Below are 13,300 nucleotides of genomic sequence, written 5' to 3' on the forward strand. Positions count from 1 at the left end.
CCCCCACTGGCCGGTTGTAGGGAAGATAGAAGCCTTGCATCACGTGTCTCCTCCGATACACGAGGAGGCAGCCTTTCGCATATTTTCACCTGCCAGTGTGGACTCTCATTGGCGAGGTGTAATGTGTGGGAGGCTCACACTACCCCCGCTATTTCCTGTTTCTGCTGTACAGGCGCCCCCCAACCGACCTGTAGGAGTCGCTGTCCACAACGTCCAGATTACCACCCATCGACTTCCACCCGCTGACTCTGCCAATTGAGTTAGTATGACGACCTGCCCAAGCCGGAGGCAATGCTGACACCCGGATTCAAGACCGGAGTCTCTTGCATTGGTGACGAGCGCAATCTCCGCTGCGCCACCCAGCCGCCCTGGATCAGATTATCTTTCTATAAAAAAACTGCGTTTAAAAGTGAATTGTATCCTTTTAAATGCCCTTTTAAAATTAAAAATAGTGCTTGGAAAAGTATTTGAAAGTCCTTGAAATTCATTTTGCAATGTCAGTGGGAACCCTGTGTTTGATACATTGATTGCTGGCCGCTTACACTGTTGTTACTATCTGTCTTGTGTTTTTCTTTCAGCTAGTAGTCGTGCTCATCAGGTTCTGGGGAGAAGCACTGATCATTATTCCTGCTGTTGCTAAGCAAGTGTGGATATTTTTAACCTCTAGCCCTCTGTGCTCTTGAGTGCTAAGAACATGCCCAGCTCTCAGCAGTGTCTTTCCATTGAAAATACTGAGAAAAATGTATTATTCCCAGTGGACACACAGCACAAGTCTAAAAATCGAAGTATACAGGTCAGAATCTCACATGAGTCAGTCAGAGCGGCTTGAGATAGAGGTCTATATCCCTGAAGAATATCCAATCTTCACACTGACTTTTTGAGACAATTACATGTTTGTGTGAGCTCTTACACCCAAATTCGTTTTTAATCCTGGTTCAGACCTTCTAGCAATGCTGGGATATACACCTCATTTGGGTGTAAGAGGTCACACAAACATTTACATTTCATCCATCCCAGTGACATCACCCATTGGAGGGTAGTCTCTCTGATTCCTAGCTTTAGGGGAGTGTTCACAAATACTCAAATACCAGGGCACAGGGATGAACATTATGGGAATTCTTAAAATGAGTGGCATTCCCCTTTTAGTATTGGTCTCTATTGACACACACAGTTAATTCATTGAGCCGTCTTCATGTATCTATTAGGGATGAGTTTGAATTTTTGAATTTTTTATTTTCATGTCAGAGTTGAAAAAAACTATATATATATTTCTTTAAAAAAAATTAAGTGAAGCAAACCATTCTTATTTAATTCATTTTTATATTTAGAGGCAGCCTAATTTTCATAGCCCAATTGATCTAAAAGATGCACATGCTACTGTTTGTTTGTTTATTAAAACCGGTTGATAGGCCAATGCAATGCTGTTATTATAGGCTACGATGGTGAATGGTGTCATTTTGATTTATTGTTGGTGAGCTGAGCCGATTGACGTTCTCAAGGATTATCTGAACTTCAGATTCTGAAGTGCCTATTTATGTGCAATACCCTTTGATTTGAATGATCCAGGAGGGATAGGAACCAGTATGGAGGTGGCGTCTGTGTGTATATACACAAGGATACCAAATACATCAACCGTACTGACCTTAACCATGATGAAATTGAAACTGTTTGGATTGAAATCTTATTAGACAGGGCGAAACCGGTACTAGTAGGCACAATCTATAGACCACCAGAACAGAGTGGGTTTTATGACACACTTGATGGGTGTTTAGCTGGGGTGGAGGGGGTAGAAAAAATTCTTATTGGGGACTGGAACACGGATATGCTGCGTAAATCAGCACCCGTCTTCAAGGCCTTCAGTCAGGGTTCGAAATTAACGGGGGCTCGGGGCAAAATGCCCTTGAAAATGGACAAAATGCCCCCGAATATCAGTTAAGGGGGGCAGAAAATGCCCCCGACAGTTTACTAATTATATATATGATCTACAGTGCGAGCATTTCCCTTGTATTTGGCCCTAATAATATGTGTGTGTGCGCCACCCGGAAAAATCATTTACTCGAGACGAGTGACGATTACAAAACAGCTCCGCTGTTATAATAGTCCCACATTACACAAGGCGCATAAACGTCCAATCACAGTAGCGCCCGAAAACAAAGTCACGGTACCGGCTTAGGCAAGTTATACATTCAGAATCAGACAACGCAAAAAAATCAGCCAGCCATGAAGCCCATTCATTTTTATTTTGAGCAAAAGAGAGACGAGGAGAAAGAGAGGAATCCGGCTGACATGGCTTTTGAAGTGATATTCGCACGTGTTTTTGCGGGTCCAGTCCCCACGGTATGTTGACAGAATTCGCAAAACACCTTATCGACTGAAGCATAAAAGTCATTAGGATACTGCTCTGCTCTGAATTTAGGGCTTAGTGGGGAATTTCTTCCGACGTTAACGTTAACGACGCACCGAAGCAGCTAGACCATTTCTCCGTGTTGTGTGTAACACGCAGCGGTCCCCGCCTCCTCCCTCCTTGCAACAAACGTTCCACCCAAAAACGGAATTTCTATTTCATAATGAATTAAATAATTGTATAAAGAATTTTCAATGTTCTGTCATCTAATAATATATTCCATTACCTTTCCTATCTGTATCAAAGTCAAAATGTTGGTATCATAACAACACTACAACATACAAAAGCAGCTTGACAACCGATATCCTTTGCGTTTGATTGATTGAAAACTTTATTAACAGATTGCAGAATGGGTACAATACAGTACAGCTCAATACACACAAGTTAAGGGGATGCAGACCAGAGAAAGACTTTCGTCTTGTTTACATCAGGGTCCCCCATTTTCAATTCATAGTGTGCACACGCACAGTATAATAATGCATGAGATAAATAGTTAATAAACTCTGTGTTACTTGAACAATTTTCACTGTGCTCCTAAATTTCTTTGTGTGCTCCTAAATTTTTATTTAGATTTTATTTATTAACATTTTATTTAGGAGCACATGTGCTCCTTGGGAAAAAGGTTAGCGTAGAGCCCTATATATGGAGACATTAACATTACATTATCAAACATAGGGACGAAGACTGTAAAAAAAAGTGTCAACAATGTTTTATAATCCTTATGTTAATTTTCATCATAAAAATGCAGTGCCCCCGAAATACAAAAAAAAGCCCCCGAAAATCAATTAAGGGGGGCAAAAAAAGCCCTTGAAAAATTTTTTTAATTTCTAACCCTGCCTTCAGTAGATTTTCTGACCTGCACGGTTTCAGCCAGCTAATCACACAACCCACAAGGGTATGCGATTCGACACAAACCACCATTGACCTCATTTTGACCTCTGACAAGTCCATGATCTCCAGTAAAGGGGTGATAGCATGCGGGTTAAGTGATCATTATATGATTTTCTGTACCCGCAAAAAGCTAAAACAGAAGGCCGGCTGTCACAAAACAGTCACATCTAGAGACCTCAAAACTTACTCTAGAGAGGCCTTTAACCTAGAACTGGGGAGCTTGGACTGGTCAGATGAGCTCAGTGGTACACAGGTTGAAGAAACATGGCTTGGATTCAAAACCAAATTCACAGCAATACTCAACAACATGGCACCGATAAGAACCACCAGGGTTAAAAATCGCGCTGAGGCATGGATGCACACTGAAATACTGGCCGCTATGAAAACCAGAGACAAAAAATGCTCTGAACTTCATAAAAGTCAGACAAAGCTTTCCAAAAGCTCAAACAGTGAACTCCAAGCCCACGTGGTTGAACTAAAAATCCAAAGAAACAGACTAAGAAATGACGTAAACACCATGATCAGAACCGCAAAAAGAAATTTCATCAACGACAAAACTGAGGAAAACAAAAACAAACCCCGCGAACTTTGGAAATTACTCAATAATCAACTAGGCTGCAGTAAAAAACTTAAAACCAGATTCTCAAACATAAACATAAAGACGGACAACACGCTCATCACAGACAAGCTGGATGTAGCCAATTACTTAAACATCTTCTTCACAAACATAGCCACAACACTGGTAAACAAACTACCCTCCCACTCAGGGCATTATGGGGTAGAACACATAGTAGCATACTACAAAAACCTAGGGGTCCACAAAGACGACTTCAAACTTGAAATGGTAACAACCGATGAGGTACTCAAAAAATTGAGCGCCCTCCAACCTAACAAGGCCACTGGCCATGACAACATCCCCTCCAAATTCCTCAGAGACGCAGCAGCCGCCATCACCCCAGTCATCACACACATAATAAACCTCTCTATAAAACAGGGGCACGTCCCCAAGGACTTCAAAATTGCGAGAGTGACCCCTCTACACAAAAAGGGCAGCAAATTAGACCCAGGCAACTACCGCCCTGTTTCTATTCTTACCTCCATCTCGAAAGTCATGGAGAAAATAGTCTACGAACAGGTCGAAAAGTACCTGGCGGAAAAAAACCTAATCTACGAATTCCAATCTGGCTTCAGAACGTCCCACTCCACTGACACATGCCTCCTCTATTTGAACGACCACATCAAACAAGAGGTGGACGCTGGCAAATACTGCGGCATGGTCATGCTGGACCTACAAAAGGCCTTCGACACTGTCAATCACTCCATTCTAATGGACAAGCTAAAAGCAATTGGTTTTGATAGCCTATCAGTGAGCTGGATGCAATCCTACCTGGAGGGGAGAGAACAGATGGTAGAGGTAAACGGTACTCTATCCCCCCCCCTCACAGTGAGCTGTGGTGTTCCACAAGGAAGCATACTAGGACCACTACTCTTCCTAATTTATGCAAATGACATGTCGTCAGCCTGTGACTGCAACTTGTTCCTGTTTGCGGACGACTCAGCCCTGCTGGTCTCTGACAAGAACAAATTGCAGGTAGAAAAAACCCTCAGCACGGAACTAGGCAAAATCTGCATATGGCTCGCTGATAACAAACTATCATTACACATGGGCAAAACAGAGTCCATTCTCTTCGGTTCAAATAACAAACTCAGCAAGACCGACGGCTTCTCAGTTACAGTGGGTGACAATATTGTCACAAGGAAAGACGAAATTACCTACCTGGGTTCCATCCTAGAGGCAAATCTTTCCTGTGACAAAATGGCATCCAATGTAATAAAAAAAGTCAACCAACGAACTAGATTCTTGTACCGGATCTCCTCTCTGGTAAACAAGAATACCCTGAGGACTCTGGCAGGAGCACTCATTCAAGGGTACTATGACTATGCGTGCACCTCATGGTACCAAAGCACCTCAAAGGCGCTTAAAACAAAATTACAAACATCACAAAACAAACTGGTCAGACTACTACTTGACCTGAACCCCAGAACCCACCTCACCCCTGCCCACTTTGCCAACCTAGGATGGCTTAGAGTAGACGACAGAGTACAGCAACTTGCAATGGGCCTGGTCTACAAGATACACTATACGACCGGGGTGCCCATGTACATGTCAAAATACTTCCCAAAGGTCAGTGAATACCACAACCACTACACCAGAGGAAGCTCAACAAATCATGTTAAACCCAGATTCGGCTCAAACAAGGGACTAAACACGTTTCGCAATTATGCCACAACAATGTGGAACGCCCTACCCAAAGCTGTAAAGGAATGTGAATCCCTGCCCACATTCAAAACCGCCCTTAAAGAGCACCTACGGGAGGCTGCAATTCGAAACTGGCCACCGTAAATGCCCAAAACCCCCACCACCTCCTAATAGACAGTCTCCTCCCCACCGCATGTATATATTCCCTCCCCGCCGTATGTATATTCCCCTCCCACCCACCCACCCCCTCCTAATGTACAGTCCCCTCCCCATCATATGTATATACTCTGTCAGGATCTAGGGGTAACAGTACTGTATATTTGAATACCGCCTATGTCACAAATGTATCCGTACTAAATACCTATATGTCCCTATGCCATAAATGTCATGTATGTTATGTATGTCATAAATGTCTATATGAATTGAAAATGGGGGACCCTGATGGAAACAAGACAAACGTCTTTCTCAGGTCTGCATCCCCTTAACAATTGTATGTATTGAGCCGTACTGTATTGTACCCATTCTGCAATCCGTTAAATAAAGTTTTCATTCATTCATTCATTCATTCATTCATTCATTCATTCCATTCTATTAAAAAGGGGGGGGGTTGAATTTTTTAATAATCAGTCTTAAGAACAGTAGACTATTCAAAAATGATTTTGGTCAGTCATGCACATCCCTAGTATCTATGTTCCAGTGCCAGCCTCCAGCAAGCTGCCTGACAACATGCAGCCCAGGTACCTGGAGGAGGAAGGGCTGTATGTAGGAGAGAGGCCGCCTGTATCCCTGAGCAATGAGCACATTCTGGAGAACCGCATCCTGAGACAGGAGGAGGTAACGGCAACCGACATGCACAGCAGTACAGCGTCATTGGCTCCGATATGTTATTCGATATCCATAGCATTCCATTATATTATCATCACAGGCAACAACAGTTGATTGTAATCAAATAACAGGTGCTACTCATCACTACATTAAATGACAACCATGAGCCAATGAGCAGTGGTAGTGACATAGCGTTACATTAGGGGGAAAGGCATAACATGCCATCAATGCTATATACGGTGATGATAAACATTGTTTCTTTGCTCAGGGCAAGCAGTGGTTCGGAGATGACGGCAGGATCATGGCCCTGCCTGACCCCATAAAGGAGTCCTCTACCAGGCCTCCTCTCTTCCACATGGAGGACGACCTGGACCCTGCTCTGCAGACTGTCTTCAGGAAGGTCCGATAACATTACATCTCATTACTTACATCTGTGTCTCACACACAGAGAGATGGTTCACATCAGGTTCACTAGCTCAGTGTTCTTCTGTGGATTTCGTCCTCACTCATACAGTAAACAGGAGCATCCTACTGTTTTTTAAAAGAGGCAAAATGTTCACACGTTTCAAAACGTTAGGTGTGACAGAAATGTTCTGCCCATAACATTGGGTAGGCTACCAGGTTGGGAACCACTGTTGTGAAGCACGAAGACGTGTGATTTAACGGGGGGCGTATAAAGTATGCATGGAACTATCTCAGCAAGATCACAATCTCTTAGGGACTGCCCACTGTATAATCCCCCAAAGAACTCATGGTTCCATTCTGGGGGCTTTTATGACACTTTGGTGGAAAGTAGACACAGCTGTCAGATGAGGTCATCAGCAATAACAGGGACTTTATTGTAGCTCATCCATGACTCTCCCAATTACTCATTCATTGTAATAATTCCCGAGGGCACTGTTAATCATGCTCTCACTTTCACACTTACTAACGCACCATGCAACACACATAACTTGCATACACTGCTGGCAAGCATGATACACGATCATAGCCACTGAATATTTTTTAGGTCATGGTGATAATTATCCATTATTGGTGGTGTATTATTATTATTACGGTATCTCATTCCACAACCATGGTGTATGATTGTCTGTACAGCAGGGCAATATGGGGGAAGAAAATGATATCACACTATTGGATTGTGTGGTAGTGGAAAGTGTGACAGAGTAACATAATGTAATTTCCAATTGATAATATCAAATATTTTAACTAATTTAAAATTGTATATCAAGATGAACAAAGAAACAGTAAATATCACTAATAATGTGCAGCCCTAACTATCTGTATCGCTTTATTTCCCAAGGCGCTGAAGTCCAAGTATGCAAATCTGTACATAGCTGGAGGAGGGGAGACCCAGGGTGACTATCAGCTCGACGTTGACGTCTCGGGCCTCATCTTCTCCCATCATCCTCTGTTCAGCCGCGAACATGTCCTGGGGGTGCGCCTGGCCCAGCTCTACGACCAGCAGCTCACCAGGCAGCACAAGAACTTCACTGGGCACCTCGCTGACAAGGTAGGCCTCAGATAGAGATACCCTAAACACACGGTTGTACCCTAAACACACGGTTGTACCCTAAACAAACGGGTGTAGCCTAAACACACAGGTGTACCCTAAACACACTGCTGTACCCTAAACACATGGGTGTAGCCTAAACACACAGGTGTACCCTAAACACACTGCTGTACCCTAAACACATGGGTGTACCCTAAACACACTGCTGTATCTTAAACACACTGCTGTACCCTAAACAAACAGGTGTACCCTAAACAAACGGGTGTAGCCTAAACACACTGCTGTACCCTAAACACACTGCTGTACCCTAAACACATGGGTGTACCCTAAACACACTGCTGTACCCTAAACACATGGGTGTACCCTAAACACACTGCTGTACCCTAAACACACTGCTGTATCTTAAACACACTGCTGTACCCTAAACAAAGAGGTGTACCCTAAACACACAGGTGTACCCTAAACACACTGCTGTATCTTAAACACACTGCTGTACCCTAAACACACTGCTGTACCCTAAACACACAGGTGTACCCTAAACACACTGCTGTACCCTAAACACATGGGTGTACCCTAAACACACTGCTGTACCCTAAACACACGGGTGTACCCTAAACACACAGGTGTACCCTAAACACACTGCTGTATCTTAAACACACTGCTGTACCCTAAACAAACAGGTGTACCCTAAACACACAGGTGTACCCTAAACACACTGCTGTACCCTAAACACACTGCTGTACCCTAAACACACGTGTGTACCCTAAACACACTGCTGTACCCTAAACACACTGCTGTACCCTAAACACACAGGTGTACCCTAAACACACTGCTGTACCCTAAACACACTGCTGTACCCTAAACTCCCTTTGGTGGATATCAAACAGTTGTTGGTTCTGGCATCACATACAGTATTACTGCATACCAGAGGATGGGTATCGGCGTTGATTACCCAATTTCAATTCACAAGGTCTCAATTCGATTTTCATTTAGATTCAATATCAATTCAAGTAGGCTTGATGGCTCTACTTTCAGGGTGCCAGCACCTGCTATTGTTGACAAAAGATGTACTTTGGAAACTTGAGTTTCTGTAGTAGTTCAGCAGAAACTCGGCACAAGGCAAATGAGACATCTGCAGGAAGGGAGGTGTGCTACAAATAACATTTAGCCAGAATCTTCACACATCCACTGAAAACAGGCACGGATTAAGCTATTTATCTTAGAATTTTAAGAACTGATTTCGGATCATTCAAAATAAATGATTCTATATTGATTATTTGTATTTAGTATTTGATTAGTGTGATACACATACGTACAGTGCTGCAGATAATATGTGTGATTTTGTCTTGTTGTAGTTGCACGGGTTGAGGAGCGCTCTCAGGAACATGATGGAGATGCACCGTGGCCAGGCCCTCTCCCAGGTGATGCAGCAGAGAATATCGGAGTACAAACTGGAAGTCAGGTGAGTTCTTCACATCGGATCCCTCGACAGACCTGTTTGACTTTCATCTGCTCTAGAAATATATATTAACCAAATGCCAAAAGTCATGGTAAACATGTCAGATATTAACGCAAAGTGATGTGATTTTTCCTGCATTTCTAGGCAAATAGAATGTTCAACATCTATAATGGAGAAAAACAGATTAGTCAATCATTCTTATCCATTGACCCCAAATTAATGGTACACCATCGGCTAACACTTCAAATACAGGACTCCCAATCTTTATCTGCAGTAAAATAACATTTATAAAAAGTGGTATGGGTGCATCCCTATCAGTATGGCGCATAACATCCCTGCTGTGCCCGTTAGCGGTCTGGCCAGCACAGTGTTTAGTACTATCGCCTCACAGCAGGAAGGTCCTGGGTTCGAACCCCCGGTGGAAGGCCTTTCTGTGTGGAGTTTGCATGGGTTTCCTCTGGGTACTCCTCCCACACCGCGAAGACACGCGTGCTAAGGTACATACATCGGAGTTGGAGTTGGTCCCTGGGCGCTGGACTAAGGCTGCCCACTGCTCCTGACTATTTGGGGTGGGTTAAATGCAGAGGAGGAATCTTGGGTATAATGTAAATGTGCTAAATGAAGATATTGTGTCCTGCTATTCTTAGGAACACTCGACAGCTGCGGGACAGTGAACAGGAGAAAGACAGGACGCTGCTGAAGAACATCGTAAAGCTTTGGAAGGAAACCAAAGCCCTGAGGGACTTTCAGAGGTTCACCAACACGCCCTACAAGCTCTACCTCAGAAGGTAACACTCTTTTGTCGAAGATGTATAGACTGTTTCAACTTGACAACAAAAGCAAATATAAACTAGAATTTTAGAACAGACTACATTTGATTTCCCGTCAGTTGTCGATATTGGCAAACACTGCAAACAGTGTTTTTTTAACTTCAATTTTTATTGACTATTATAAATGATAAAACACTTGTTCAGTAAATTACATTCGAATTAAAGGCCCACAAAGCTTGTCCTGTACCAAAACAAGCATGCAACAAAAACAAACAAAAGACAAGAGCAAAACAATACAGTGACATGGTGACATGTGAGCGTTCTCCCTTATTTATAATGTGACATCATGTTCTGATTCCATAGTCTGCGGTGTCGTTCACTTTTCTTTTATATTCAATCCATCTCTCCCATTTTGACCCAAATTTCTCCTCCTGCACCCTAAATCTTTCCATGTCATATTTCCTCCACTACACCCAGCCACTGCTCCTTTGTAGGTGGATCCACCTTGTACCATGCTCTTGTTATGGTTCCCAACTGCAGTCTTATCTGTTTCCTAGCAACACATCGAACATCCACTGTCAAACATCTCTGCCCAAACAGGAAGTAAACTAACCGGTGCTACCTATACTTGTAATTATTATGCCTTAACATGTTTAATAGATAATATGAGATTATTGTTCCTCCCATATTTTTTTGTCTCTTTTTATAAAGACAAATCGAAAATGAGTTGACAAAGTTAAATAATTTTATTTCATGGCGTCTGTGTAGCCTATTTCACTGTGTCCATGGAAACAAAAATGAACGCAGCCATAAAGGTATTGTTTCCTTATGCAGAAAAGACATATAACTAATAGTCTGTTTACTTTTCTGATAGCTACATCACTGCATAACGAAAGGTTATCCTATAACCTAGTTATATGAATACTGGCTGAGCGTCTCGCTCCTCGCCATAATGAGATATCTCTTATCTCCTAGCACCTACTGTGCTCACGAACAAACAATTGCACTCACATGCACGTGACCAGGCCACGCCCCCGCGTCCTACTATATGACGCCGGACATGGTCACACTCTACCTTCATCAGAAAAAGTTTCCAACACTGAAAACCCAACCAAGGGACCTCAGGGCGCTAAGAGCAAGACGCTCAGCCAGTATTCATATAACTAGGTTATAGGATAACCTTTCGTTATATTATCATACTGGCCAATCGCGTCTCGCTCCTCGCCATAATGAGATATGGGGCAGAGCAGATGCGTGGCCCGACAAGTGTACCCCCTGAGGGCCAGCAAGCCCTACTACCAGGGGGGAGGGGAGTCCCGTTCACCCGCCCGTCCTAGCGAAGGGGGGGAGGCAGTCAACTCCACCAAAGTGCGAAGAAGAGGGAACCAGGGACCCCTAAAAACGCACAGTACAGGCGGGACCACGTGTGACACAGCACCCGTGGCACACACCCACACACCCCTGCTAGCCCACCGACTGGCGGGACGCAGGGGAGTTCCCAGACCTCAGAACCGCCTGCGAGACAGAACCCCCAGTCATGTCCATGAGGTAAAACTTAACGAAGGAGGAGGCGGATGAAACGCCTGAATCACAATATCCCTGGAGCGAAAAGAGCTCCGGATATTCTTTGGCACGAAGACTGGATTAGGCCTCAGAGTCGCACCGCTATTGGCCCGAATAGACAGGCACTCAGGCCGCACCGAGAGAGCACACAGCTCACCCGCACGCTTAGCGGAGGTGATGGCCAAAAAGAACGCGGTCTTCAAGACAGCAGATCCAATGGCGCCTGCTCAAGAGGCTCAAAACGGGGCCTCCGACAACCGGCCCAGGACCAGTTGGAGGTCCCACTCGGAGACAGAGAACGTTCCACAGGCTTGAGACGCAGAGCGCCAAGCAGGAACGTCCCACGAGAGGGTGGCTGAACAACGTTCCGCCCCCACACTCGACCATACGCCACTCCCCAGCATAAGCCGCGGTAGAGGACGGAGCGTGCGCGTACCGGATAGCGCTAACCACAGAATAGTCAAGACGCATCCTCCCCAGATTCACACTGTCAGCAGCCAAGCCTAGAGGCTGCCCCAGAACAGAAAGGCAGAACAGAGTTCCGCGTGCCTGAGAGAGGGCCCGCGGTGACCACGGAACAGGCCATGGCGGGGCCACCAAGAGCTGAATCAGGGCCGGGGACCACACAGCTGAGCCCCGGCCCGGCACGACCAGGACCAAGTCCCACGCTCCCGACATACCCGCCCCAACAGCTGAGCTATCAGGTGTAAGGGGGGGAAAGCGTACAGAATCCCGGACAGCCACGGAATCGGTCCCAGACCTGCCCGACTATGTCTGGACGTAATCCCCACTCGTCAGGATGAGGAGGACTGCTCCGCGACATCACACCTGCACCCACATTTACCCTGCCGGGGATGTGGAGAGCTCTCAGGCAGAGCCGATGGAGAACGCCCATAGCCAGAGCCCGGTGCAGACGGGGGGAGCGCACTCCACCCTGTCTGACAATATACGACGCTGACGTCGTGTTGTCCGTCCTGAGCAAAACATGCTTGCCCACCACAAGGTGGTCGAGCCGTTTGAGGACCAGAAGGACTGCCTTCAATCCCAACACATTGAATGTAGCGCAGACCGGGCAGCATGGCAGCTGCCCCCTACTGCGTTGGTCCGACACGCCCCCCCCCCCCCCCCCCCCCCATCCCATGAGGGAGGCGTCGGTGAAGACCGTGACGTGTGACAGCCTGCTGCCCAAGGGGACCCCGCAGGTGAGGGCACCAGACCCTCCCCAGAAGACGAGGTCCCCCAGTACGGACATGTGAACCTTCAGCCGCTTCCATATGTCTCACACCGGGCTATTTCCATACTGGAAAAAACCACCTCTGCATCCTCCTCATGAAGAGGAGGCCAAGAGGGACCCCAGCAGCAGGCGCATCACGGACAGCGCCGTAACCGTCCTAGGATGGAACCTCCCGAGCGCGCCGAGAACCCAACCACTCGTCGCCGCTCCGAGAGGGATGCCCATATAGACCTTGAGCTTAGAAAAAGCCCAAGTACTCCACCCGTTGACTGGGAAGAGGAGAACTCTACTTCCAGTCTACAGCAAAACCCAGGCTGGTGAGACACCACCTGCCTGGTATGAGACCTGGCGATCTACCCTGACCGGCCAAGGACCAGAACG

At 45.6% G+C, this 13,300-nt stretch overlaps 1 protein-coding gene across 2 annotated transcripts in view; it reads left to right on the forward strand.

Moving 5' to 3' along the window:
- Positions 1 to 13,300, forward strand: part of cc2d2a (coiled-coil and C2 domain containing 2A) — a 71,805-nt gene that overhangs the window by 12,206 nt on the left and 46,299 nt on the right. For both annotated transcript variants that reach the window (XM_084307563.1, XM_084307564.1), the window contains 5 exons: positions 6,253 to 6,389; positions 6,649 to 6,780; positions 7,684 to 7,893; positions 9,249 to 9,355; positions 10,000 to 10,140. In XM_084307563.1, the coding sequence (XP_084163689.1) occupies positions 6,253 to 6,389; positions 6,649 to 6,780; positions 7,684 to 7,893; positions 9,249 to 9,355; positions 10,000 to 10,140 (727 nt within the window). The remainder of the gene's footprint in view (positions 1 to 6,252; positions 6,390 to 6,648; positions 6,781 to 7,683; positions 7,894 to 9,248; positions 9,356 to 9,999; positions 10,141 to 13,300) is intronic.

This window comes from Notolepis coatsorum (assembly GCF_963971535.1).
Source record: "Notolepis coatsorum genome assembly, chromosome: 2".
Taxonomy (NCBI): Eukaryota; Metazoa; Chordata; class Actinopteri; order Aulopiformes; family Paralepididae; genus Notolepis; species Notolepis coatsorum.